Source organism: Schistocerca americana, chromosome 4, assembly GCF_021461395.2.
Source record: "Schistocerca americana isolate TAMUIC-IGC-003095 chromosome 4, iqSchAmer2.1, whole genome shotgun sequence".
Taxonomy (NCBI): Eukaryota; Metazoa; Arthropoda; class Insecta; order Orthoptera; family Acrididae; genus Schistocerca; species Schistocerca americana.
Genome location: NC_060122.1, coordinates 585,852,646 through 585,878,600, shown reverse-complemented (window position 1 = coordinate 585,878,600; position 25,955 = coordinate 585,852,646). Strand labels below are relative to the sequence as shown.

Sequence of the window (25,955 nt, the reverse complement as noted above, 5' to 3'; positions counted from 1 at the left end):
CCTGTGACCGTATCAGTCGCACGGTTCTGGACTGAAGCGCCTAGAACCGCTCGGCCGCCCGCGTCGGCCGCCTGCAGAAAGTGTCATCACTTCTGTCTCTACGCTGGTAGTAGGTTGTGTTCCAAAAATCAGTGTTTACGTATGTATGGCGCCCGTCGGGATAGTGGCAAACTTCACACGGGAAACTTTATTAACAAAAAAAAAGGTAAAAAACAGATGCTCCTCAAACCACTGTAGCACGGTTCTGGCTCCCATAGGCGGACAATTATGTTGCTGAAAGACCACATTGCCATCGGGGAAGACAAAGCATGAAGGGCTGCAGGTGGTTCGCATCTGTCAGCGTGTCTTCGGTTACTACCGCAGGTCCCATGCAAGCGCAGGAGAATGTCTCCCATAGCATAATACTGCTCACACCAGTCTGCGTCCGTGGGGCGCTAAACGTTTCGAGCCGGCATTCACTTCGTTGCCGGCGTTTGTAGAGACGACCATCGACCTAGTGCAGCCTAAACTTGATTCACTCGAAGAGCCGACACGGTTCCACTGAGCGACGGTCGAATCTCGATGGCCCCGTGTCCAATGCAATCGAAACTGACAATATCGTTGGGTCAACATGTGAACAAGTACGAGTGATCTGCTGCGGAGATCCATGTTCAACAATGTACGATGAACAGTGTGCTACGAAACACTTGTGCGTGCACCAACATTGTGCTCTTTCGTCAGAGATGCCACCATCTGTCCTACAGAGCAGACAAGCCTCCGAAACCCATAGTCTGTGAAGAGTCGTGGACGTCCAACAATTTAGCGCGTAGTGGGAGTTTCACTGTCCTTCTACCTCTTTCCGTTGATGCTCACGATAGTAGCACGGGAACATTCGATCAGCTTCGCCGGTTTCGATATACTCGTTCACAGGTTCTGCGCAGTAATAATGTAACCTCTGTCATAGTTGCTTATCTCAATGGATTTCCCAATCTGCAGCTTATATCTTCACTAGCTGATGCCCCATCCGTGTCTGCTTCGCTTACATAATTTTGTTTCCGCGTCACCCGCCCGGAACGTCACCAGGCGGCGTCCAACGTCGCGGTGGTCATTGGTCATGATGTTTTGGCGTACCAGTTTATGTTTGAATATGAAACAACTGGGCATTCTCCCTTCAAAATAATCCAATAATTCAAAGAGTCTGCTTACTCAAATCTGCCGCATACACATGGCAGTAACGTCCCTGATTTACGAATGAATTTGGTAATAATTCTTTTGTAAAACCTCTAGTACGTTGTCTCATGTAGAAGGAGCGGCAAAAGTGATCTCTGCTTCTTGTATGAAGCCTATTTTAAATTAGCGATTCCATAAACGAATTTAAAAATTGCTTGAGTTTCATCTGTTTTTCAATAGTTTACTCCAGTCACAGATCAAGGCATCGGTTCTGGGAAAAGGGGGATGCTGAAGCGATGAACTAATCATTGCTGTAAATCAATTATTATATAAAAATCATATTTATTTACTTTTATTGTTATTAAGATCGTAGAGATCACAATATATAATAATGTTCGCACCCCACAACCTCCTAAGAATACAATTTGCAGTACCCTTCATGTTTAACGTGTCACAAATGCCTACGATCTTAATAACAATAAAAGTAAAGAAATATGATTTTTATACAATAATAATTGATTTACAGCAGTGCTTAGTTCATCGCTTCAGCATAGCTTCCAATAAATTGAAATTCAGAGAATAAGAGAATTTGAAAAGGATTCATCCAATAATTTGAGAAGAATGCACGAATAAATCATGTATTTGATTTAAGATTCTTAATAGTAACAAACACTTAAGACTTTGAGAACTACGGAATCATTGTATATTCTCAGCGTTACCAGTGTTTCAGTTACAGGCATTATCATACTGGACAATTGTTTAATTTTCCTATACTTCATTGAAGATGCAGATTAATGATGTATTTATTTGTGACTCACTACTAGCCGCCTTTCCTTCATGTATCGGCCAGAAACTTTATAGATTTGACTATTATTAGTTTATCTTCATCAATGTAACGTCCAGAAATCATTAAAACGGCAGATACGACAGGATGTTCACTGCGTGATTTGTTGTTCAACGTAATACTGCCTAAAGTAACGAATACAAGTCAATGAGTGGTCAAGAATTATCTGTACACAATCTTTTTGTGCCAGTACCAGATTTACCATAGTTTCTTAGAATTTTAATGAGAGACCAGGGATAGCTATTGAAACGTTGACCATCTGCTAGCCAGTGCAGGAACTTTTTGTCTTTTTTTTAAGAATTAAATGATATTTTTCTCTTACCGTAATAGATTTATTCCACACTTTTTATTGTGCTATGTACTTATTTGTGTAGAAGTCCATTAGCTATTCGTATGGATGTGATCAACCGTTCGTGTTCCACAGACATTGTGACGTCTCCTGGTAAGACATTTGTAAAATCGGTGTAATAAATGTGAAAAAACATCTATCTATGTTATTATATTTCATTTCTGTATGAAAAGATGTCGATTATGTGTATTCTGTAAAAAAGAAAATAATTATTTTTCATTTTTATGTTTGTGTAATATTATTTATGACCGTTTTGCAAATAACGTCTGTGGTCGGCGAGTGTGGAAACCGAAGCAGACAATGATAATTAAAAATATAACAAAGATACATTTTAGCATATTATCCGTTGGGTTGGGGTTGGGCTGTTTGGGGGAAGAGACCAAACAGCGAGGTCATCGGTCTCTTTTAGCATATTTAATTGATTATAAACAGTGGAGGTTTAGACATTACTCTCTCTGTCTTCTTGTAGCCGTGAATGTTGTAAGAGCGTGTGACGTTCTCTCGAACGCTTGGTTAGCTTTCTTTTGTTCTTGTATGGAGAAAGACGCCACTGGATACTGATGTATTAAAAGGTGTGTACTTTGAAAATTTTGTTGATTTTAAATATAGAAATTGTTTAAAAAAATGCTTGTAATAATTTGTAGCTAGCTTGCCCAGTATTTCATTCCACATTTTTAGCCGCTTTCAGCCAATTTCCGTGACGCAGTGCTGCGAAACGATCGAGGGAGCCGCTGCCGCGGCAAATTCAAACTGTAATTGAATGAAAACAGTTTTCCCGAAACTAAGCGGGAACATTAAAATCATATCTTCCAGCTTCCCGGAGATCCCAGTGGAGATTTGTAGATTTTATTATGTTAGTTTCAGATGGACATGAGCAACTGCTAGTACAATATCAGTGACGTAAGCAATTTATGTAAATCAGAGTGTTAAAACTTTACTTGTGCGATATCAAAGACTGCTGTGTTGAAATATGGTCTGGCTAATAATATTAAAATCAATTTTCATTTTTAGTTTCATGCTCTCGTGTTAGCCGTGGCAATCAATAGTGTTCAAATATTAAAAAATCCACTGCAGCTTTTATGTTTGGCAAACACTGCATACTGTAACTTATGTGTGTATAATAAGAGTACTTTTCAGTGCATTTCAGAGATGAAAGTAGAGAAAGACATGTTTAATTTCGTAAACAGTAACAGTAATGATACAGTGTTCCATTTCTAAAAAGGCAGATCAGAATTATGAGAACATAGTCTTGCAAATTAATGATCATACATTCATAGCAGGAAATCTTTTAGCGTTAGATCAGAGGGCACAAAGTTAAAATTTTCAACTACAGAAACCACTAGCGAGAACCGCATTTTATCTTTTGGGTTCGCAACAATAATTAACACATAGTTTACTTAAAGTGCTATGCAACATAAACTGTATATAAAATCAACGTGTACGGGGAGACGCAACAACTTTGTTTCTTGTGACAATTAAAGTCAAGATTCTAGGATACAACGGGAAAAAGGTTGCATCAGTTTTGAAGGGACGATCCAGGTACTCCGTTGAAGTAATTTGGAGAAATGTCGAAAATCTTATCTCGGATTATCAGAAGAGCATATTTATCCTGCTATTCTTGAATACAATTTAAACGTATTTACTAGGAACCACATTACTTGGGAATCATTTAAGAGGTACTGTGTTTCACTAAAATATTAGAAACGTGGACTTCTTTCTGAACACAGTCAGTTATGAACTATAAAGTCACTAATTATATTTAAACGTAGTAATACCTTCATACTATCCACACTAACACTATACAAATGAGCTCTCTGGAAAGATCTTCCATAGGAATGGCTAACAGCGTTTACTATTCTCAGAAAGCTATTACCCACCTGCAACATGAACCACGTGACATTGAGTTTATCGTTGAGCTTGCTGATCATGTCTGTGGAACTATTGTAGTACTGCCACACGCGGTAGTTGTAGGGGAACTCGTGGTTGGCCAGCATTGCCATCACGAGCCGCAGCTCACCACGCACCGTGTCGTTCAGCTCGGTGATGTTCAGCAAGCTGCAACGTGAACGCGGCGTTCCCACACGTTTTCACGTTATGTTCGCATACTGCACGAGCTAGCGTCAGTTATAAACAAATAACATTTATTAATTGTTTGCTTACACAAACAGGTTTTACAATTTTTTTCTAAATTTGCGCTTTTATTTACATTTTACTACTAAAATAATTTGCCCAAAATCCAAACAATATACGTGAAGACATACACTGACAGCAAAAAATCGCAACATCTAGAAATTAATGTAGATTAATGAAGTTTCAAGACTCCATTCGTCTAGGTGACATTGCAAGATCACAGCATAGTGTAAGAGCTGCGTAAGCCCTTGCAACTGTGAAATTTTGGTACATTAACAACCGACGTAACCGCCAGGATGTTGATTGCCAGCATGCAAGCGTGCGTGCTTTGTGTTGCACAGGCCCCACATTTCAGTTCGTGGGATGGAGTTCCACGTCTGTTGCACTTGGTCGGTCAATAAGAGGGACGGTTAATGCTGATTGTGGATGAAGCTGGAATTGTCGTCCGATGATGTGCTCAATACGAGACAGAGCTGATGACCGAGCTGGCCAATGCAATACGCCAACATTCTTGTAGACCCTGTTGGGTTACAACAGCGGTATGCGGGCGAGCGTTAGGGAGAGGTGGGACAAAATGATGCAAGGAGCACATTTGGTACACAATCATATTTCGTAATCGATTAAACATAACCGATTAGTTACGACTCTAAAACTGAATACAAAAATTGCAACGGCGCCGACCGCCAGTTAGCCGATGGCGTTTGACAAGAATGAACGTATTTCTAGTGATGCCAAGGAAAAAAATACGTTGAAGTTAAAAGTGTTACAGCTATCTTTTGCGTCGTCTTACTAAAGTTAAGTTAGGACATCAAGTACTAAGGATCTCATGCATTCTTAAAATAAATAAATTGTTTCGTTTGTAACCGCCATAGGAAAATTTCTGTTGAGGCACATTCACACAGTAAAGCACGGGGCACTTGGATACGTATAAATGTAACCCGCTTGTGTATGAGAGCGCCCCACTAAAGTACATTTTTGCCGCAGTATAATTATTTCTTGTTTTCACCAGGAAATAGTACGTAACTACAAACTAAAGACTGAGAGAGGAAATATGGTTGAGAAGAAGATAAAGACTGCCATAACCAACGCCGAAGAGAGTTATCTATACGAACAGCAGCTGAGCAGTATGAGATCAAACCTGTACCATCTTCCTCAATCAGCTTCTTCTCTTTTGTGTACTAAAGACGTTCGTCAATATAAAGTGATAGTTAACTTCATCAAGAGTACTGGTTACAATCTGTAGGCTTTAATGGTGTACGTAAACTATAAATATGTCTTGCTGATGAAGATATTTCAGAATTGGTGTGAATTGTAAGCCAAGACACTTTTAATGGTTTTACAATTCAATTCAATTCAATTTTTAAAACACTATGTACAAAACTGTAACAGTTAAGCTTTTTATTCTTGTAAATATGCATTTCTGTATTTGTTTATTCAATTATGTGTACATTGTCTCTATGTGTTTCCGATGGCTAAATTGAGTACACACTCAAAGGCCAAAAAAAAAAAAAAAAAAAAAAAGCCTGCAACACTGTATTGAAAAATTTTGAGAAGCTCATAAAGAAACTTATGAGTCGTCGTCATCTACGTCGTGTGGATCAAAATATACTGTGCTCAGGTATATATAACACAATAAGAGAAGATATTAACAGAATATTTACTGATATGCAGCAAAATGCACTACGGATTGCCTATGGAGAAACTATTGGCATTGGATTATGAACACGTAGTATATTTTGGATGTTAATTTCCAGAATAATCGGAAAAAATAAATGTACTGGGGAGATTGGGCAGCAGGACTTAGAGAAAGAAACAAGGAATAGCCTCAGAAAACCTGAAAACACAAGCGCAGCAAAAGTTTTGCATTCAGTAACATAGCAGTTACTGAGTTTTTTGACAGTTTCGATCGTGCAGTGTTGTGCTATACATTTATGGCTGAACGCGTAATAAATCATGATGAAACAGGACTTACAATGTCAAAAACTTTGGCAGGAAAGAAACAGAGACATGTAGGACTTGTTGGGTCAACTGAACGAGGAGAGCTAGCTACATTTTGCAGAATAGTAACTGGAGCAGGCGTTGCACTTCCTCCTGTTTATGTCTTTCAAAGATAAATTTTTAAGTGGCGCACTAGAAGAAAGCCTAGGTTTAGCAAGCAGGAGCGTCTGGATGACAACAAAATTGTTCCCCCATGTTCTGAAACACGTTCAGCGTTACACTTCAAGCACTAAGGACAATCCAATTCTTCAGCAGGTTACCTTCCATTCAGAAGGCTGTTCCACGCAGCGACTGTTATATTGGCTTGTAAATAATAGATTTCAGCTATCAGTCGCCCTTTTTAAATTTTATTGGCAGATCTAGATTTCAGCTGGGAACTAGCCATTCTCAATGCACTATCATTTTTGATCAATGCATGTAATGCCTGTTGGTCCGGCTTCATCCACAGTTCATTGAATACGACCAACAGGCATTAGATGCACTGATCAAAAATGATAGTGCATTGAGAATGGCTAGTTTATAGCTGAACTCTAGATCTGCCAATAAAATTGAAAAAGGGCGACTGATAGCTGAAATCTATTATTTACAAATCCAATTCTTGCTATTTGTCACAACCACGAAACGCTTGTTTCGATAGAAACAGGTGACTTAATGTCGAGAGAATGGAATTATCTACCTGTCTCTGCCTTCCACACGCCCGACATGCTACAACCATCGGATGCCAGCATTTTTCGTCCGTTTAAATGCAAACTAAAAACAACTTTCAATAATTGGCACACTCGAAACATTGGAAAGAGTTTATTCATTTATAACATAGCTGAACTTTCGAAATCGGCCTTGCTGGAATCTTTTACACCAAAGAATATCACAAGTGGCTTCTGAAAGCCGGGAATTTGGCCATTTAATGTGTTTGGGGACAACGATTTTGAGCTTATAGAAATTTTTAATGTGTGTTCTCAAGAAGAAAATAAATATAATAGACAGGACAGTGAAAGACAATAAATAGATTAACGGGAAGTAGATTACGTAGTGGTGGAAAGAAGTCAAAGTGATGAAGTTATTGACAGTTGCGAAAGAGACGAAATGGCAACTCACCGAGTAGAGCCTCTTGGCAGACGATCAGCTGCTATTGCCTCTCCAAATGTCATCCTACCTTCCAGAGATTTTACGTCTCCGGAGTTTGTTCTGTCAAGCTCTAAGACTATTAATTTCACCAGAAGCAGTAAGACCGTAAGTAGCAGAAGTTTATAATGTAAGAGCGTCTAAGAAAAGAAGAGAGAAGAAAAATCCAGAATTTATTCTGAAACACCAGAAAAGGGTAGAATACAAATGTTACAAGAAGAAAAGGAAAGGAAACGACAAGCAAAACTGATAAAGCAGAAAGAAAAGGAGTTGAAATGAATTTATTGAGACTCATAGAAATCAGAAAGCCGAAAATGCAGAGTCTGTTCCAGTTTAGGGTCACTGCCAGATTCCGAATCAAGTCAAAACGAGACGTCGGAATTAAGCGACAACGAAGGGGAAGATTTAGAATGGCAGTCTGGTGTAGTTCGACGCTCCAGTCCCGAAAAATTAGCTGTTGGTGATTTCTTCTTTATCAAATTTGAGAAAAAAGGAGTTGGTAGTTCATTACGTATCCAAAGTAATTTCCAAATACACGTTTCATGTTTCCAAATGTACAAAGTATTGATTTCAGAGATGTAGTTTTACACTTGCCTGAGCCAAATTTGTCAAAAGCCACATCTCGAACTTAATCTCTCTATGCTTTTTCAGTTGATTTCAGTGTATATAATGTTAAGTAGAAGTTCATTCAATTGTTATTAAAAAAGTAACCTTAAAAAAACATTGTATTCTCTGAAAGAATGTTTGTTAACCTAATAAGAGTATCAAAAATTTTAGCTTTCTTGTGATTTCTGTAAGTTCAAGGTGACAATTCGTTTGATGATTTTATTAAGAAATTAATTTTCAAACATAATTTGAACTTTTGTTATAAATGTAAGACTAATTAAGATTTATTCGCAATAAAAGTGCATTTTTAATGAAAGTCTTACAAACTGAAACCAATTTCACACAATTTCCTCTTCGTATTAGTGTGCCTCAAATGAAATATCTACCAAAGAACCCCCTGAGTGAGACGTCGCAAATTCAGTCTTTCGCAAGGCTCATTTCAAAGTGTTGTGTTAACATTTATCACAGGAAAAATATTATCTGATAATGGAAAGAGTACTTTCGACAGCTACTAAATTGTGATGAACCCGAACTGCAGTTTGATTTCCAATACCCAGTTACAGCCGATGCAGATTATCCCCCACCTACCCTGGATGAGATAAAAACCAGAATCAGACAAATTAAGCAGAATAAGAGTCCAGGTGACGATGGAATACAGGCTGAAATGATCCTGGCAGGAGGAGAGAAACTTGCAGAAAAAAATACACCGACTGATACAGGCAATATGGACCAAAGAAGAACTACCAGCAGAATGGAAAACAGCTCTGATTTGTCCAATATATAAGAAGGGCGATAAATTGAAATGTGACAGCTATCGAGAAATCACCCTGCTTAACGTCTGCTATAAGATCCTGTCCAATTTCCTCATACATAGAATTCAGCCAGTGGTAGAATCGGTGATTGGGGAGTGCCAGGGAGGTTTCCTGCCAGGACGGTCGACAGTAAATCACATCTTCAGTCTCGGGCAGCTCACTGAGAAACTGGATGAGCATGGTAAAGATTTCCGTATTTTATTCGTTGATTTTAAGAAGGCCTATGTTTGCGTACATCGCAAGTACCTGCTCAGCTGTTTAAGGGAGTTTGGTATGGCAGAGAAACTCATCAATCTGATAAAAATCTGTCAGAGCGAAACTTGTGCAAAGGTGAAGATGGGAAATCACGTAATTGAGAAATTTGAAATTTTGACAGGACTCGGCAAGGAGATGGGTTGTCCCCTAACCTGTTCAACTCTGCCCTCGAGAAGATCGTACGCGAGACCTTCCAAGAGAACAGAGGAATTTAAATTGAAGGAAGGAGACTGCATACTTAGCCTATGCAGACGACACCCGTTTACTCTCTAGGTCTGAAGATGAGTTGGAGCAAATGACCAAATCACTAAAGGAGGCTGCGAGCAAATTTGGGCTAAACATAAACGAAGCCAAGACAACCTCGTTATGACGTGTGGTCATCATTGTCAGACTACTGGTCATCTACAATCACTGCAGGTGGGAGACCAGTCCTACAAGAGAGTGCATGAATTCAAATACCTAGGGGCACTTTTCACTGAGAACTCATCATGTGAAGCAGAGATCAATGCCAGAATACAAGCAGGAAACCGATCTTACCACAACCTAGCACAACAGCTTCGGTCCAGATATCTCTCCAGACAGTTCCAGATTCGACTGTACAAAACCCTGATCCAGCCTGTAGTTCTATATGGCTGTGAGACATGGAGTATCCGGAAACGGGACTTCCATAAGCTCCACATTTTTGAGAGAAAAGTGCTTCGGAAGATAATCGGTCCAGTTCTGGATGCAGACACAGGGGAATGGAGGATCAGACACAACCAAGAGCTTGAGGAACTATACCAGCAGCCCAACATACCAGGAACTGTCAAAGCCTAACGAATGCAGTGGGCTGGTCATGTGGCCTGGATGGAAGATCATAGATGGCCCCGGAAGATCCTGCATTTCACACCTACAGGAAAGAGACTCCACAGGGAGACCCAAGAAGCGATGAAAGGATGGTTTCCATGAAGATTTAAACCAACATCAATAGATGTGGACGGATGGCGGATAGCAGGAAGAGCAGAATACTGTAGAGGAGGAAACTTGTAGAAGCGGGCGGTCCACTGGGCCTGATCACGTACAAAAAGAAGAAGAGAAGAATGGCTTATATGCATCAAGAGGGGGACAGAACATGATGTCCAGGAAGTGCAGAGATCAACCTTTTATGGGATGTCTCTTCCACACTACACGAAATGGACATCGTCGACTTTGAAGAAATGTTAAGAACGAAGCATTAACTTGCACAATGAACACCAGGTGAAAACGGCGCTACGCAGTGGTTACAAAGGTTCGCACCATGAAGATCGAAGGCAAACTCCTCGGGAGTTACAAACAGGACAGGACGTTCAGCTAGGTATCCAATCTTAAAGAACGTATATAAAATCATATTGGTGTAGCGGGGTGATGAGAACTGATGGAATGTGATGGCATGCAACCGAATGCAAAACAGCCTGTCGTGGAGATTATCGAGAAACCGGCTATTTTTTTAAGGCGTAGCTGCAGATAGTGTGATAATATGTTTTATAGGCACGGAAAAACAAACATCCAGAGTCTGAATTTGTCCAGTAGTTCCAGGTGATATGAAGTGCAATGTCACACACGTTTCAGGAGCGATAGTTTGCTTTAAAGGAGTGTGATTTTACACGTAGACGAGGAGTCAAACAAAAGAGAGTTGTTTTGACCAGCTGTTGGCCAAAAGCAATGCTCATAGCATAGTTCTCTTACTCCCATTTTTCCTCTCTTTTTTGCTGTGACGCATTGCTGTAGCACATATATTCACTATTGTTCTTGCAAGATCACGCACACGAGAAAGAATCGTAGGGGGGTAGAACATCAACTTCTCGCAGCACAATAAGTGACTTTCCATCCAATTTACCATCCAAATTAACAATCATCAAAATTGTATACGAATGCGTTAAGGCACTGATGATAGTTGGTCTCGATACAACTTTCTTGTCACCTACAATTTACAGGGTTTCTTTGATACGCATTTCTTATTCAAATGCCGATTGGTCGGAGTTGAAAACGAATTCGTTACTGGATAAATTTTCGGGCCAATTCCAATGTGTTATGCATCGTCACGTTGGCGCTTTGTTCGAAATTTCGTTATGTTACATCTTCCAGTTCTGTAGCACTGAAGTTGTGCAACCATCCAGTGCTTCTCCTGAAACCACTATAATTTATGTCGAGCGCAATTTGATGTGCATAATTTACTAGGTCACTATCATGCACAATCTGTAAACTGTATCGAGCATCCTTGAAACGCGCAAACACCAGTTTTTGTAATAAGTGCGCCTTGCCCTCCATTGAATATCCGTAGTTTTTTAATGCACTACGCGTCATATTGCGGCGAACTTATTCGAAATCTGTTCATAACTTCTTTTCACTATTCAACGGATGCTGCTGCATGTACGTAATTATGTTTAGTAACCGTTCCTTCGACAACGATTGTCTTTTACTACATTTTACTGCAGACGGTATTTATTACTCACTGTCCGAAAAGGATGATGAACTACATGGCTCGATACCAGTTTCGTTTTCATTTTCGCTTGTTAAACACTTCTCGTCATCATTGTATTCTCCATGTACATTGTCCACACAGTCGAACGTGTACGACATCACACATTTTCATTGACTCATCTTGCAGAACCGCTAATATTTCATCTGCCACCTCTTTCTTATTCTGCGAAATTCCTTGGGTTTCTTCCTGATGAAATGTCATACATCAGCATCTGTTGTTGTGGATATATTGGAATGTTTGCTTTATTTATGGTTGCCATTGCTCCTCTTTGTACCAACACCACTAGCACTGTGACACAGTTTGAGTTCCTCGTCGACTAAGCAGTTCAAGTACACTCTGTAGCCATATGATATGTGAGGTATAGAATGCCGTAAACATCATTGGCCTTTTGCGACCCCGCACTCAGAGTGTTCATTGTAAGTGCCCCACACGTAGAGCAGAATAATGCAGGACCCATATTTCACTCAAAACGCAAAATGTTTTTTTCTTGTAAATTAAGTGGCTACAATAAATAGATAATGTACTATACCAAGCTCAAAGAAACAGTTTTTATTACATTATATCATATGAAATTTCAGTTCGAATTTTTCCGCATCAATCTCCCCCACTTCCTCTGTCCTGTTGGAAAACCCCCTGGAATGCTGTTCATGAAAGCATAAGAGGTCGAATCACCAGACTGACGTACAAACGTCCAGTCAGGGTATGTGGGATAAGCGCTAGAATGCTCCTGCTGTCATAAGAAATCGCACCCAGTGGAATGCGCGCTGCAGGGTAGCTGTCTCGGCGCAGACCCTGAAGTGACAGATTTGCAAGAGTTCGTTGTGTCACTGAGGGGCCAACTACTGCTCTTGCTGCCGCAGATGCAGTACGATGGGCCAGAGCCATATGCCACACACCGTGGTCTTTGCTCTGTCGGTAGTGCCACGTGACCCTCCAAAGCCCGGTCTTCTTATGAGCGCACATTATTTTGACCAGCTGTTGGCCAAAAGCAATGCTCATAGCATAGTTCTCTTACTCCCATTTTCCCTCTCTTTTTTGCTGTGACGCATTGCTGTAACACATATATTCCCTATTGTTCTTGCAAGATCACGCGCACGAGAAAGAGTCGTAGGGGGGTAAAACATTAACTTCTCGCAGCACAATAAGTGACTTTCCATCCACTGCCAGCAATGATGTACACTGGCTACATTCCAGCCAAGTCTTTCTGCAATATCGCAGAAGGAATATCCTGCTTCTCGAAGCACTATTACACGACCTCGTTCAAACTCAGTGAGGTGTTGATAGTGACATCTTTTACGTTTAATCTTGGTTTCGTATCTTATTAATTAGAGGTGTTATGATATTTTCCTTGAAATATTGAATAGGCTCCAGCCTTTGAACTGTATCTTGTATTAGTACTAAAATCTTTCAAAACCTCATTAACAGCGCTGTAATGTTATTGTTGTGGTCTTCAGTCCTGAGACTGGTTTGATGCAGCTCTCCACGCTACTGAATCCTGTGCAAGCTTCTTCATCTCCCAGTACTTACTGCAACCTACATCCTTCTGAATCTGCTTAATGTACTCATCTCTTGGCCTCCCTCTACGATTTTTACCATCCTAGCTGCCCTAAATTTGTGATCCCTTGATGCCTCAGAACATGTCCTACCAACCGGTCCCTTCTTCTTGTCAAGTTGTGCCACAAACTCCTCTACTCCCCCATTCTATTCAATACCTCCTCATTAGTTACGTGATCTACCCATCTAATCTTCAGCATTCTTCTGTAGCACCACATTTCGAAAGCTTCTATTCTCTTCTTGTCCAAACTATTTATCGTCCATGTTTCACTTCCATACATGGCTAGACTCCATACAAATACTTTCAGAAACGACTTCCTGACAATTAACAAATTCCTCTTCTTCAGAAACGCTTTCCTTGCCATTGCCAATCTACATTTTATATCCTCTCTACTTCGACCATCATCAGTTATTTTGCTTCCCAAAGAGCAAAACTCCTTTACTACTTTAACTGTCTCATTTCCTAATCTGATTCCCTCAGCATCAGCCGACTTGATTCGACCACATCCCACGATCCTCGCTTTTTTTGATGTTCATCTTATACCCTCCTTTCAAAACACTGTCCATTCCGTTCAACTGCTCTTCCAAGTCCTTTGCTGTCTCTGACAGAATTACAATGTCATCGGCGAACCTCAAAGTTTTTATTTCTTCTCCATAGATTTTAATACCTACTCCGAATTTTTCTTTTGTTTCCTTTATTGCTTGCTCAATATACAGATTGAATAACATCGGGGAGAGGCTACAACCCTGTCTCACTCCCTTGCCAACCACTGCTTCTCTTTCATGCCCCTCGACTCTTATAACTGCCATCTGGTTTCTGTACAAATTGTAAATAGCCTTTCGCTCCCTGTATTTTACCCCTGCCACCTTCAGAATTTGAAAGAGAGTATTCCAGTCCACATTGTCAAAAGCTTTCTCTAAGTCTACAAATGCTAGAAACGTAGGTTTGCCTTTCCTTAATCTTTCTTCTAAGATAAGGCGTAAGGTCAGTATTGCCTCACGTGTTCCAACATTTCTACGGAATCCAAACTGATCTTTCCCGAGGTCGACTTCTGCCAGTTTTTCCATTCGTCTGTAAAGAATTCGAGTTAGTATTTTGCAGCTGTGACTTATTAAACAGATAGTTCGGTAATTTTCACATCTATCAACACCTGCTTTCAGTGGGATTGGAATTATTATATTCTTCTTGAAGTCTGAGGATATTTCGACTGTCTCATACATCTTGCTCACCAGATGGTAGAGTTTTGTCATGACTGGCTGTCCCAAGGCCGTCAGTAGTTCTAATGGAATGTTGTCTACTCTCGGGGCATTGGCACATTATTATTTCAAATATAGTGCAGTATTTCCTCCAGTCTGGCTTATATCTAACTACATGATAATCTACTAAGTTTTACTGCTCTTTTTTTAGGCCGAAATGTATATTTATTTAAAAATCTTGTAATGTATTAAAGAAAATTTGACATAACTCTCTTCATCACGTTTTTATAAAAACATCGATTTTTGTGGAAACTATTCATTCAGTTTTTATCAAACTTAGTGTTGCCTACATCTACATCTCTCTACACTAGTCTGTGAACACGTTATTAAATTGTAACAATATTTAATTCCAGTCTTACGTAGTTGTGCAATGCATCGTACAAGGTCAAGGCGCGCTCAGTGTGACAGAGTAGGGGAACACCCTCCTCCCCATTCTCGCTAGCGCGCCACCATCGCCACGTAGCCAAAAGCGCTTGCTTCTCCACATGAAATCTGCAAAGAAGTGGGGGAAAGTCTCAGATCTGCAGCGGAATGGGACTTGGAGAATGTCTTTCCGTGACGTTACACATGCGTAGAAAGAACAGTGGTGCTACTGCTCCTAGAGAATACAGTTCCTGTAGCCAACCTTACAAAGAGGGAGCAGCGGAGACGGTTCCTGCAGCTATTGGCAGCGAGGTGACTAAATCTTCTGCTTAAGCTTGGGCAATGTCAATCAGGATAACTTTTTACTAGTCATGGTATCTTTGTATCACTTACCACTTTTGTTTCAAATGGCTGCTGCTCCACCTAGTTGCATTATTTTGTACTAAAAGTAACAGTTTTATTACCTCTATGAGTTGTAGTTAGTATTTCAATTGATATCCAACTTCCTAAAAGCTCTTAGGCTCGTGATTATCCTTTAATTACGTTGGCTATGAAAAAAGCTTCTGGCGGCAGTGATTTAACATGAACAATGTCAGGTTAATACAAATATCTTGATATTTCAATGGAAACCTACAGTACTGAAATACCACTCTTTATCTGTACTTCTAACACCTTATTTCCTTCCAGCACGACCTAAATTTACCCATAGCATTAGATATATAAAAAAATTCTTTGTTTTTTTGACTGGTCTAAAGTTAACCTGAATTACAGTCTAACTTTTTATCAGCATTAAAATTGGCCTGTTACTGCAGTAGAACGCTATTAGTATATATTTCACTCTTCCAAGCACTTAGTAACCACAGATGTAAAATTTTGCAATGTCTGTTTTGATGTGTAATTTATTTTCTGTCCAATATTTTCAAAAATGGTAAAAAGTGGTACCAAGTTACCCCTATCGAGTGTAAGCTGTCGTGGCTCTTGGAGAATGTCTGCGTGAGAAAAGTACCTTCTCCTGTGGCGGCATGTCTGCTGCTCAAATTTGAATGCAATGGATCCAACTCAACTGACTTACATCATCTATGACTTTCTTAATTCAATTTGTGCTGGCCTAACCTGTGGCCAGCACACCGGTCGGCAAAGATGTAGCAAGAAGGTCGATGGTAGACGCAGGATCAAGTGCGCCTATCAGGAGAGAGGCCAAAGACAGGCTCGCAAGTAACACGCTGCCTATGCCCTCTCGGCAGCAAGTACTTAGACCGCCTCCACGGACCGGAAGGCTCAGTCTCAGTCACTAGCGCAGTGACTACTTCAGTCACTGACACACCAACTCGCACTACAGTTTAGCGTCTGTCAGTACATTGCGGCTAGATTAGTGTACATTGCGGGACATGTACTTCACCAGCAGTGAGGCTAACGTGAACCAGTACGGAAGAGCTTGTACCGCAACATATGGACTCTCTTAAAGATAAGTAGCTTCCTGTATATGTAAATACAGAGCCCTTTTAATAAATGTGTGCAGTTGTGTTGTAGAAAGAGGACACCGGCCTCCAAACAACATCCTCTGCCTTCATTCCTTTTGCACAAGACTCTACAGTGGTAATGAGGATACTACAGTGGCGACAAGGGCACAACACAACTGATGGACTGTTGTTAAACTATTATGCCCCCCCCCCCCCCCTGCTGCCCCCTTCTTCTGATAGCTCTGTACCTAGGCATCACATCGGCGGTTCCAGATGGCTGAGGAAAATTGCCAGCAGTGTATGAAGTTGGCGATCAAGTCTATCGACTTGTCAGTTAACTATGCAACAAACCCATAAGCACTAACATTGGAATCGCAATTAAGTACTTTGTATTAATCCACAATCATATATAAGTTTATTACGAAACCAAACTTTCTTTGTATGGGATTGGAGTGCATAGCTGCTGAGGCTTCTCCGTGTGTGTTTCATCACTGAAGGTCACAGGTTTACAAAGGGTGGCAGAATAAAGTCAGATTAAATCTGGCGATGCTGAGGAATTAGATTAGGAAATGGGGCAAGGAGATTTGCTAATTGGCCAAGAAAATAAATGACGCTGGCGGAAGTAGAAGAGACATAAAATGGACACTGGCAGTACAAAGACAACCGTTCCAGAAATAGAGAAACTGGTCAATATCGAATATGAATTTAAGTGTCAGGGAGACTTTTTCTTTGGAATGAAGAGTAAAAGTAAAACCATTTGAGAATAGAGGCTCTTGGAATGTAGAGTTACAGAAGAATGCTGAAGATTAGATGGATAGGTTTAATAATTAATGAAGACTTACTGAAATGAACTGTAGAGAAAAAGAATTCTATCGCATCTAGACACAAAGAAGTGGTCCTTTTATAGGTCACTTCCTTAGGCATCGAGGAAGCGTAAATTTGCTAATAGAGGAAAGTGAGGCCAAGGGGCGTTGAATATTTCAGAAGAAGACCAAGGGCTGACTGTAGTAAGTACGTTCGAATGAATGTGGGTTGCAGTAGCTGAAGACATGAACGCGGATGCACAGGATACACTAGCGGCGAGAGCTACATCAGACCAGTCACAAGACCACAACAACGACAAATAAAATTTTCGGGAGATATAACTAACTTTAGAAAAGGCTCTGCTCATTGCTTACCTTGCTATAGATATCATTTATATTTGTGAAAGTGATTCTCATTTGTCTCCCAGATTGTAGATTCAAATGGTTCAAATGGCTCTGAGCACTATGGGACTTAACATCTGAGGTCATCAGTCCCCTAGAACTCAGAACTACTTAAACCTAACTTACCTAACGACATCACACACATCCATGCGCGAGGCAGGATTCGAACTTGCGACCGTAGCGGTCGCGCGGCTCCAGACTGAAGCGCCTAGAACCGCTCGGCTACTCCGGCCGGCCCCAGATTGTAGACCTTCGCACTGGCACACAATGAGTTGCGGCGTAACATGGATCACCAATACATCGTGTGGTTCGATTCCAATATACAGGGTATATCACAATGGCGTAAACGCATAGAACTGAAAGTACACGATAGTATACTGACGGAAAAAAATCGCACCACCAAAAAAATAAATTTGTCTAGGCAGCATATTTAAGTGATTAACATTGCAAGGTCACAGGTTAATGCAGACGCGAGATAGGCCAATGAAAATGTGAAGTGCTGGTCCATTAATAACTGATGTAACCCCCTGAAAGTTGAATGCAAGCATGAAATCGTGAATACATTATGTTGTTATGCCCGCACACCCACCGTCGTCGCGACTGCAGAATAGCGCTTCGCCGTTTCTCCCCGGGCAGCGGAGCTGACCTCAAAAGTTTGTGTATATATTGTCCTGGCTAGTTAAGAACCATTACCTGCCGTGTGGGTCGGGCATAAAACATCTCTGAATCACGTTGTGAATCTAGTGCGTGAACTAGCAGTTGAAAATTGATCACCTTTTTTGCAGAGAGATTTCATACACATTCAACCACGACGCATCCAAAGACAGTTTTTTTATTACTCTAAAGTAAGATATCAATTGCCGGCCGGTGTGGCCGTGCGTTTCTAGGCGCTTCAGTCTGGAACAGCGTGACCGCTACGGTCGCAGGTTCGAATCCTGCCTCGGGCATGGATGTGTGTGATGTCCTTAGGTTAGTTAGGTTTAAATAGTTCTAAGTTCTAGGGGATTGATGACCACAGATGTTAAGTCCCATAGTGCTCAGAGCCATTTGAACCATTTTTTTAAGATATCAATTGAGTTCCAGTCTATTTTTACTAATTTGTTTCCCTGAGTAATTTCACTTAGTTACTTTAGCAGTCTGTATGCATCGTTGAATCCTATTAAATCTATTTGTAAAAAGGTTTATCAGATTCCTTCAATAGCCCTTGAATGTTCACAGATATTATTGTCTCTGTAATAGTAAATACTGAGAATGTCTCGCATATTTCTGTTTTATTGACACAATTAAGTTCTTAAATTTATGAGAGATGGCTCTGGGAGAGTTAAATCCTAGTGTGTATTGTTTCGGTATGATAACAGCCAGTCAGTAGGCCTACTACATTCCTTCGTGTACCTATCACCGAAGATATGCTTTCCCATGAAACTGTCCTTTGCCATTAATGTCCGATAAATTATAAATATGTCTCTGGGCGTTACTATTTCTAAGCTTCTGAATTCTCACGACTCGATGTTAATTATGGTTTCGAATCCTTTCACTGTCTGTTCAGAACAAGTTAAGTCTTTTAACGGGCACTGGTTTTCACTTCTCGTTTATTAGCGGAATCACCATGACAATGACCGGCAAAGATACTAGTGTGATAAGGTCCAAATATTTTCGGTCCCAATATCTTTAATAATTCGCATACAGCGGATAAAGTCCTAATTCAACGTAAAAGTTTCTGCATTCTCAATAAATCTCTTCAAAATCATAAGTATACGATCGTAGCGTTTCGTTTAACACGTAAAATCACCATTCACTTGAATATCAATGTTCGTACACCCAATCACCTCGGAAATTTTCTCCGCCCAGGGTCTGGGTGTTGTGTTGTCCTAATCATCATCATTTCATCCCCATCGACGCGCAGGTCGCCGAAGTGGCGTCAAATCGAAAGACCTGCACCAGGCGAACGGTCTACCCGACGGGAGGCCCTAGCCACACGACATTTCCATTTACCTCTAATTGTCCCCGTCTCTGAATTTATCCCAAAATAATCTATTCTCCATCACTCCAATGTATAATCCAATTCTAAGAATGCAATTTAATTAGGCTTCTAACTCCAAAATTCTGACTACCAAGGAAGAAAGGCGAACACACTCCCCACCGCTGAAAACAAAATCTCAAGAGACCTAAAAATGCTGTGCATTGGTTTATATATTACATTCAAATCAAAACGCAGCTCTGTTATGTCTCCTTTGGATTCCCTATGTACTACTTTGCGTTGCACTATTTCGAATATCTACTCTTTGTAAAATTTTAACTATTGCTTTTAAATGCTAGTACCGTTTTTTGGGTCTAGGTCATTTTGTATTACATAATTTAATCCAATACTCGTTTCTGTATAACCACTCTCTAAAGAGCGGTTACATTGCATAGGTGCCGGACGTCAGTTTGTTTCATTAACTTCCATACCTCTTGCCCTTGGTCGGTCAATACAGGGACGGATAATGTTGTTTGTGGGTGATGCTGGAGTTGTCGTCCGATGATATCCCATACGTACTCAATTAGAGACGCATACGGTGATTGAGCAGGCCAAGGCAACATGTCGACACTCTGTAGAGTATGTTGCATTACGACAGCACTATGTCGATGGGCGTTGTTCTGTTGAAAAACACACCCTGGTATGCTGCTCATGAGTGGCGGTACAAATAATCAGACTGGCGTATAAACTTGCAGTCAGGGTGCGTGGGGTAAACATGAGAGTGCTCCTGCTATCACACGAAATCGTACGGCAGATCATAACTGTAGGTGAAGGTCCAGTGTGTATATCACCGAGCGAGGTGGCGCATGGTTTGCACACTGGACTCGAGTGCGGGATCACGACGGTTCAAACCCGCATCCCGCCATCCTGATTTAGGTTTTCCGTGCTTTCTCTAAATCGCTTCAGGAAAACGCCAGGATGGTTCTTTTGAAAGGACACGGCCGACATCCTTCCCCATCCTTCCGTAATCCGATGTTTCAAATGGTTCAAATGGCTCTGAGCACTACGGGACTCAACTGGTCATCAGTCCCCTAGAAATTAGAACTACTTAAACCTAACTAACCTAAGGACATCACACACATCCATGCCCGAGGCAGGATTCGAACCTGCGACCGTAGCAGCCGCGCGGTTCCGGACTGCGCACCTAGTACCGCTAGACCACCGCGGCCGGCTAATCCGATGGGACCGATGACCTCACTGTCTAGTTCCCTCCCCCCAAATCAACCAAACTCAACCCAAAACTGTAGCCTTTTAGCACATAGACAGGTTGGTTGCAAGCCCTCAACAGGCTTCCTTCTAACCAAAAAGCGGCTTGCACTAGCATTGAGGTAGAACCAGCTTTTATCGGAAAACACAACAGATCCTCACCCTGCACTCCAATGAGCTCTCGCTTGACACCACTCAAGCCGTAAACGGCGGTGGTTTGGAGCCAGTGTAATGCAGCTACAGGGTATCTGGGTTGGAGCTGTCCTTGAAGTAACCGATTTGCAACAGTTCGGTGTGTCACTGTGCTGCCAGCTGGTGCTTAGATTGCTGCTGTAGATTCAAAATTGGTTCAAATGGCTCTGAGCACTATGGGACTCAACTTCTAAGTCCCCTAGAACTTAGAACTACTTAAACCTAACTAACCTAGGGGCATCACACACATCCATGCCCGAGGCAGGATTCGACCCTTCGACCGTAGCGGTCTCGCGGCTCCAGACTGTAGCGCCTAGAATCGCACGGCCACTCCGACCGTCTGCTGCAGATTCAGTACGAGACGTCAGAACCATACGCCGAACCCGATGATCTTCCTCCTCGTTACTGCCACGCGGCCGTTCGGAGCCCGGTGTCTTGCTGCCGTGTATTCCAGTGACCACCGCTGCCAGCAGTCATGAATAGTGGCTACATTCCTGCCAATTATTTCTGCATTATCTCTGATGGAACATCCAGCTTCTCGTAGCTCTATTACACGAATTCGTTCAAACTCAGCGAAATGTTAATAATGACCTCTGTGTCGCCTTAAAGGTATTGTTGACTAACGTCAACTCACCACGTTCACTCTGAAAGGTAACTCACGACCAAATTTCAATAGACATCATCTTTCAGCTGTAGGAACACGCCTACCAACTTTCGTTCACGTTGCATAACTCCTTCTTGGTGCTGCGTTTTTTTTATCGCCAGTGTAGAAGCAAAAGAGCGTCAGTAAACACGGTGTCCAAAAGACATACCTGAAGAGTTCTACTGAACAAATGCTCATAGCTCTTAAAATGAGCATTTGGTAGCCCAGGTTTACTGTATAGTTTTTCTTGTTTTGGTCCATACTGCCTCCTCCCAAAATATGGAAACCAATGAGCTTGCAGTGGAAGAGATTTGTTTTACAGTATCGAAGAAGCACTCATAGCTCTTAAGACCAGCGTTTTAGAACCCACGTTTACTGAGACCTTTTTGCTTCGTGTACTTCCAATTGAACGCATTTACGTCTATAATTATGATGCACACAGTATAACGAGCTTGTAGTAAAACGGATAATAATTGTGGCTAGTAGATGCTTAGAAATGGTGAAACGTATTGAAGAGGTAGCACTTCTCGTGGGCGCTTGTCGTAGGCTACCCATTAAAAAATATTTGTTTTAGGCCATATATTTATAAAGATTGTTTAAAAATTCGAGAACTCGGACTTCATTTGCAAAAATATATGTATCAAAATTTCGACCAGTGATTATTTTTCGTAGAAACTGGACATCAAAGAGTGGCAGTTTTTGTAACACCGAAATCACTCGTACGGCAAGAATCTTCATTGAGGATGACGTAACAACAGTACCTATTTCTTGGAGATAGAATATGGAGCAAAATACCTAAAGTGGAGGATTCGTTTACAGCCAGAGACATCTGTGTCATTATTAGCTAATTTTAATCTGTGTGAAGTGGTATATGACTTCATACACGTGTTATGGTAATAACAGCAGATCTTGTACCAAACAGTGCAGTTACTCAACATTAACACAGTAATGAGCAGACATACTCCTCTGTTACTCAAAATTTAAATATATTCCTAACTAAACTCCATCCGAACGGGTCCAACGGTACCGACTGGCCATCGTGTCATCCTCAGACACGGGCGTCACTGGATGCGGATGTGGAGGGCATGTGGTCAGCTCACCGCTCTCCCGGCCGTTGTCAGTTTTCGTGACTGGAGCCGCTACTTCTCAATCAAGTAGCTCCTCTACTGGCCCCACAAGGATTAATAGACCCCGCTTGCCAACAGCTCTTGCCATACTCGGACGGTGAACTATAAATTTAAATATATATTTTGCTCTAAAATGTTCACTGTTTACCCTTACCACGAGCCACACTTTTCCATGCTTTCCAGTTCATTTTCAGAATTGTTACCCAGTTTCATCAAGTTAACACCAACTCTATCCCTCTTATTCTTGGTCTATCCTTGTTCTCTTCTAGGTAGGTTGCCTTCAGCTATAAGTACCACGTAGTTACAAGATTTTATCCGCACTATTTCGCATAACGTCACCTGTTAAATCCGAATTTAGCTTCCGATGTGTTCTGAATGAACATAATTATCGTGTTCCCAGTATTGCCAAATTCGCATTTTGTATGTCCAATTTGTACTGAAAATATTCTAAGTATGAAAATTTATTATAGACACTTTTATATTGTTAGCTTACAGAGAATGATGCCGTGAAGTTCGAGTGCGCAAAGTTACTTCAGCCTAGTGACGCATCACATAATAAGTGAATGTAAGAAGGCATGTTTGCAGCATTGTAGATTGCATTCTGTCATGGTGTACGTCGAGTCGGTGACCTCTAAAACTTTAACTGTAGGATGTGGGATAAGGACGGCGGTCATTTTCATGTTTGTAATGGTAGCATAGTGAAGATAAGCTTCACAGCCCCTGAGCAAGGCCAGCCAAGGTAGAAAACGAGAGATGCCACTGACCTCCATGCCCTGTTTCTGGTACGAGTTTACGATCGAAAATGTAAGTTCATCATTGATAAAGAAGAACGATCATTAAGTAAGTACGCAGTGTGGTATTCGTATGCTGAATTAGAAAGTTATCGCAGGTACTTCAGTTGTACAGGGTGCGCGGAAATTTCCGTTACAGACTTCTAGGATTTGTAGAGGGGAGTGAGTACATAATATTTTGAATACCAACCCATGACCGGTAACGTTAGGTACAGCCGTTTGAAAACGTTTTTGGTAGGTAGGTAAGCAGCAGGGTAGTCATAACCGGGGGTGGTTACGTCGAACCAGCTGATGTCATTTGATGTCTGTCCTACCTCTCTGACCTGGTTCGAGTTCCATTCAGGTGTCTGTTAGAACAACATAGTTGAGTACACATTTGCAGAATACACCGACACGATCCTTCTGAATGGTCGTGTTGGTGTGTTTTTATTAAACCACATAGTATATTAAGTAAAAATCACCTTTAAGCTGTTCAGCACACCGTGTTTTCAGTTTAGGAGCGTCTTTGCTACAGTGACGTGATTTTTTGGTAAAATTTGTCTGGTGAGCATCTCAATAAATGTATGTTTCACGGACAATGTTCTCATTCATCCCAGTGGTGGCCTCGATATGAACGTAATGTGATTGATTAAATTCTTTCAGTGCGGTTTCACGAAGCAAACAATCTTCCCCGCCATTGCAAAAGCATGCCACCCCTGTGACGTTGCACTCTGTGTAAACCTTTCTTCTCCACTTGATCCTACGAACATCGTCACGAAGCATGTGCTTTTTATTCGATTGCCTCGCATGTGTTACAGAATTCAACATAAAGTGTTTTGTGCTCAGTTTATCCTGACCTTGCAAGCAGCTTCTCCCCGACAGTGCGGCGCACTTTGGTGGTGGGACAGACGGTGACGGCAGGGAAAGGTATCTCGGAGAGCGGGAAGTTGGTGGTCCTTACGGTGGTCCTGATGGGGCTCTCCCTGTACTGGCGCCACGCCTGGCTGACGAACACCACGGCGCAGCCGGCGGACACCGCCATCGCCACCAGCCAGCACAACCTGCAACCGAGCCGCCACCTCACCTCGCGTCGTGGTTGTTCAGGTGAACATTACAGATACCATTGCTTATCACTGACATCGCAAAAAGATTTTATTTAACTAAGTTTTACAGTGTGTCTTGTACACTAAGGTGACAAAAGTCACCGGATGGCAATGTGCACATTTACAGATGACGGTAATATCACGTACACAAGGTATAAATGGACAGAGCATTGGCGGAGCTGTCAGTTACACTCAGGTGATACATTTTAAAAGGTTTCCGACATCATTATGGCCGCGCGATGGGAATTAACAGACTTTCAACACGGAATCGTAGTTGGAGTTAGACACATGGACAGGCCATTCGGAAATCGTTAGAGAATTCGATATTCCGGGATCCACAGCGTCAAAGGCGTGCCAAGAATATCACATTTCAGGCATTATCACTCACCACGAACAATACTGTAGCCCTTCCCTTAACGGCACAGAGCAGCGGAGTTCGCGTAGAGTTTTCAGTGCTAACAGACAAGCAACACTATTTGAAATAACGGCAGAAATCACTCTGGGACTTACAACGAACCTTTCTGTCAGGCCTTTGCGAGGAAATTTGCCATTAATGGACTATGGCAGTAGACGACCGACGCGAGTGCCATTTCTAACAGCACGATATCGCCTTTAGCGCCTCTCTTGGGCTCATGGCCATATTGGTAATACTTTAGGCGATTGGGAAACCGTGGCCTGTTCACATGAGTCACGATTTCAGTTGCTAAAAGCTTATGGCAGAGTCTGGGTCTGGCGAAGAACCCATGAAGCCAAGGGCCCATGTTATCAACAATGCACTGTGCAAGCTGGTGGGTCTCCTTAGCGGTGTGGGATGTGTTTACATGGAATGGACTGCATCCTGTGGTCCAACTGAACCGAACATTGACTGGAAACGGTTATGTTCGGTTACCTGGAGACCATTTGCAGTCATTCATTTACTTCAGGTTTCCGAACAGCTATGGAATTTTTGTAGATCACAATATGTCATGGCACCAGGTCTCAGTTGTTTGCAATTGATTTGAAAACATTCTGGACAATTTGGCCACCCATATCGCCCATCATGAATCCTATCGAAAATTTATGGCACATAATCGAGAAGTCGGTTAGTGCACAAAATCCTGCAACACTTTCGCAATTCTGGACTACTGTAGAGGTAGCGTGGCTCATTATTTCTACAGCGGACTTCCTATGACTTGTTGAGTACATGACACGTCGAGTTATTGCACTATGCCGGTGAAAAGGAAGTCCGACACGATATTAGGAGGTATAACGTTTGTCACTTCAATCTATAGACTATATAATATAACTTAAGGA

The 25,955-nt window shown here is 41.5% G+C and overlaps 1 protein-coding gene across 1 annotated transcript in view; it reads right to left on the bottom strand.

Moving 5' to 3' along the window:
* The window catches only part of LOC124613630 (sodium channel protein Nach-like), a 170,122-nt gene that overhangs the window by 123,036 nt on the left and 21,131 nt on the right, over window positions 1–25,955 (bottom strand). The window contains exons 2-3 of the mRNA XM_047142344.1: window positions 24,417–24,620; window positions 4,220–4,397 (exon numbers count right to left, since the gene is read on the bottom strand). Of these exons, the coding sequence (XP_046998300.1) occupies window positions 4,220–4,397; window positions 24,417–24,620 (382 nt within the window). The remainder of the gene's footprint in view (window positions 1–4,219; window positions 4,398–24,416; window positions 24,621–25,955) is intronic.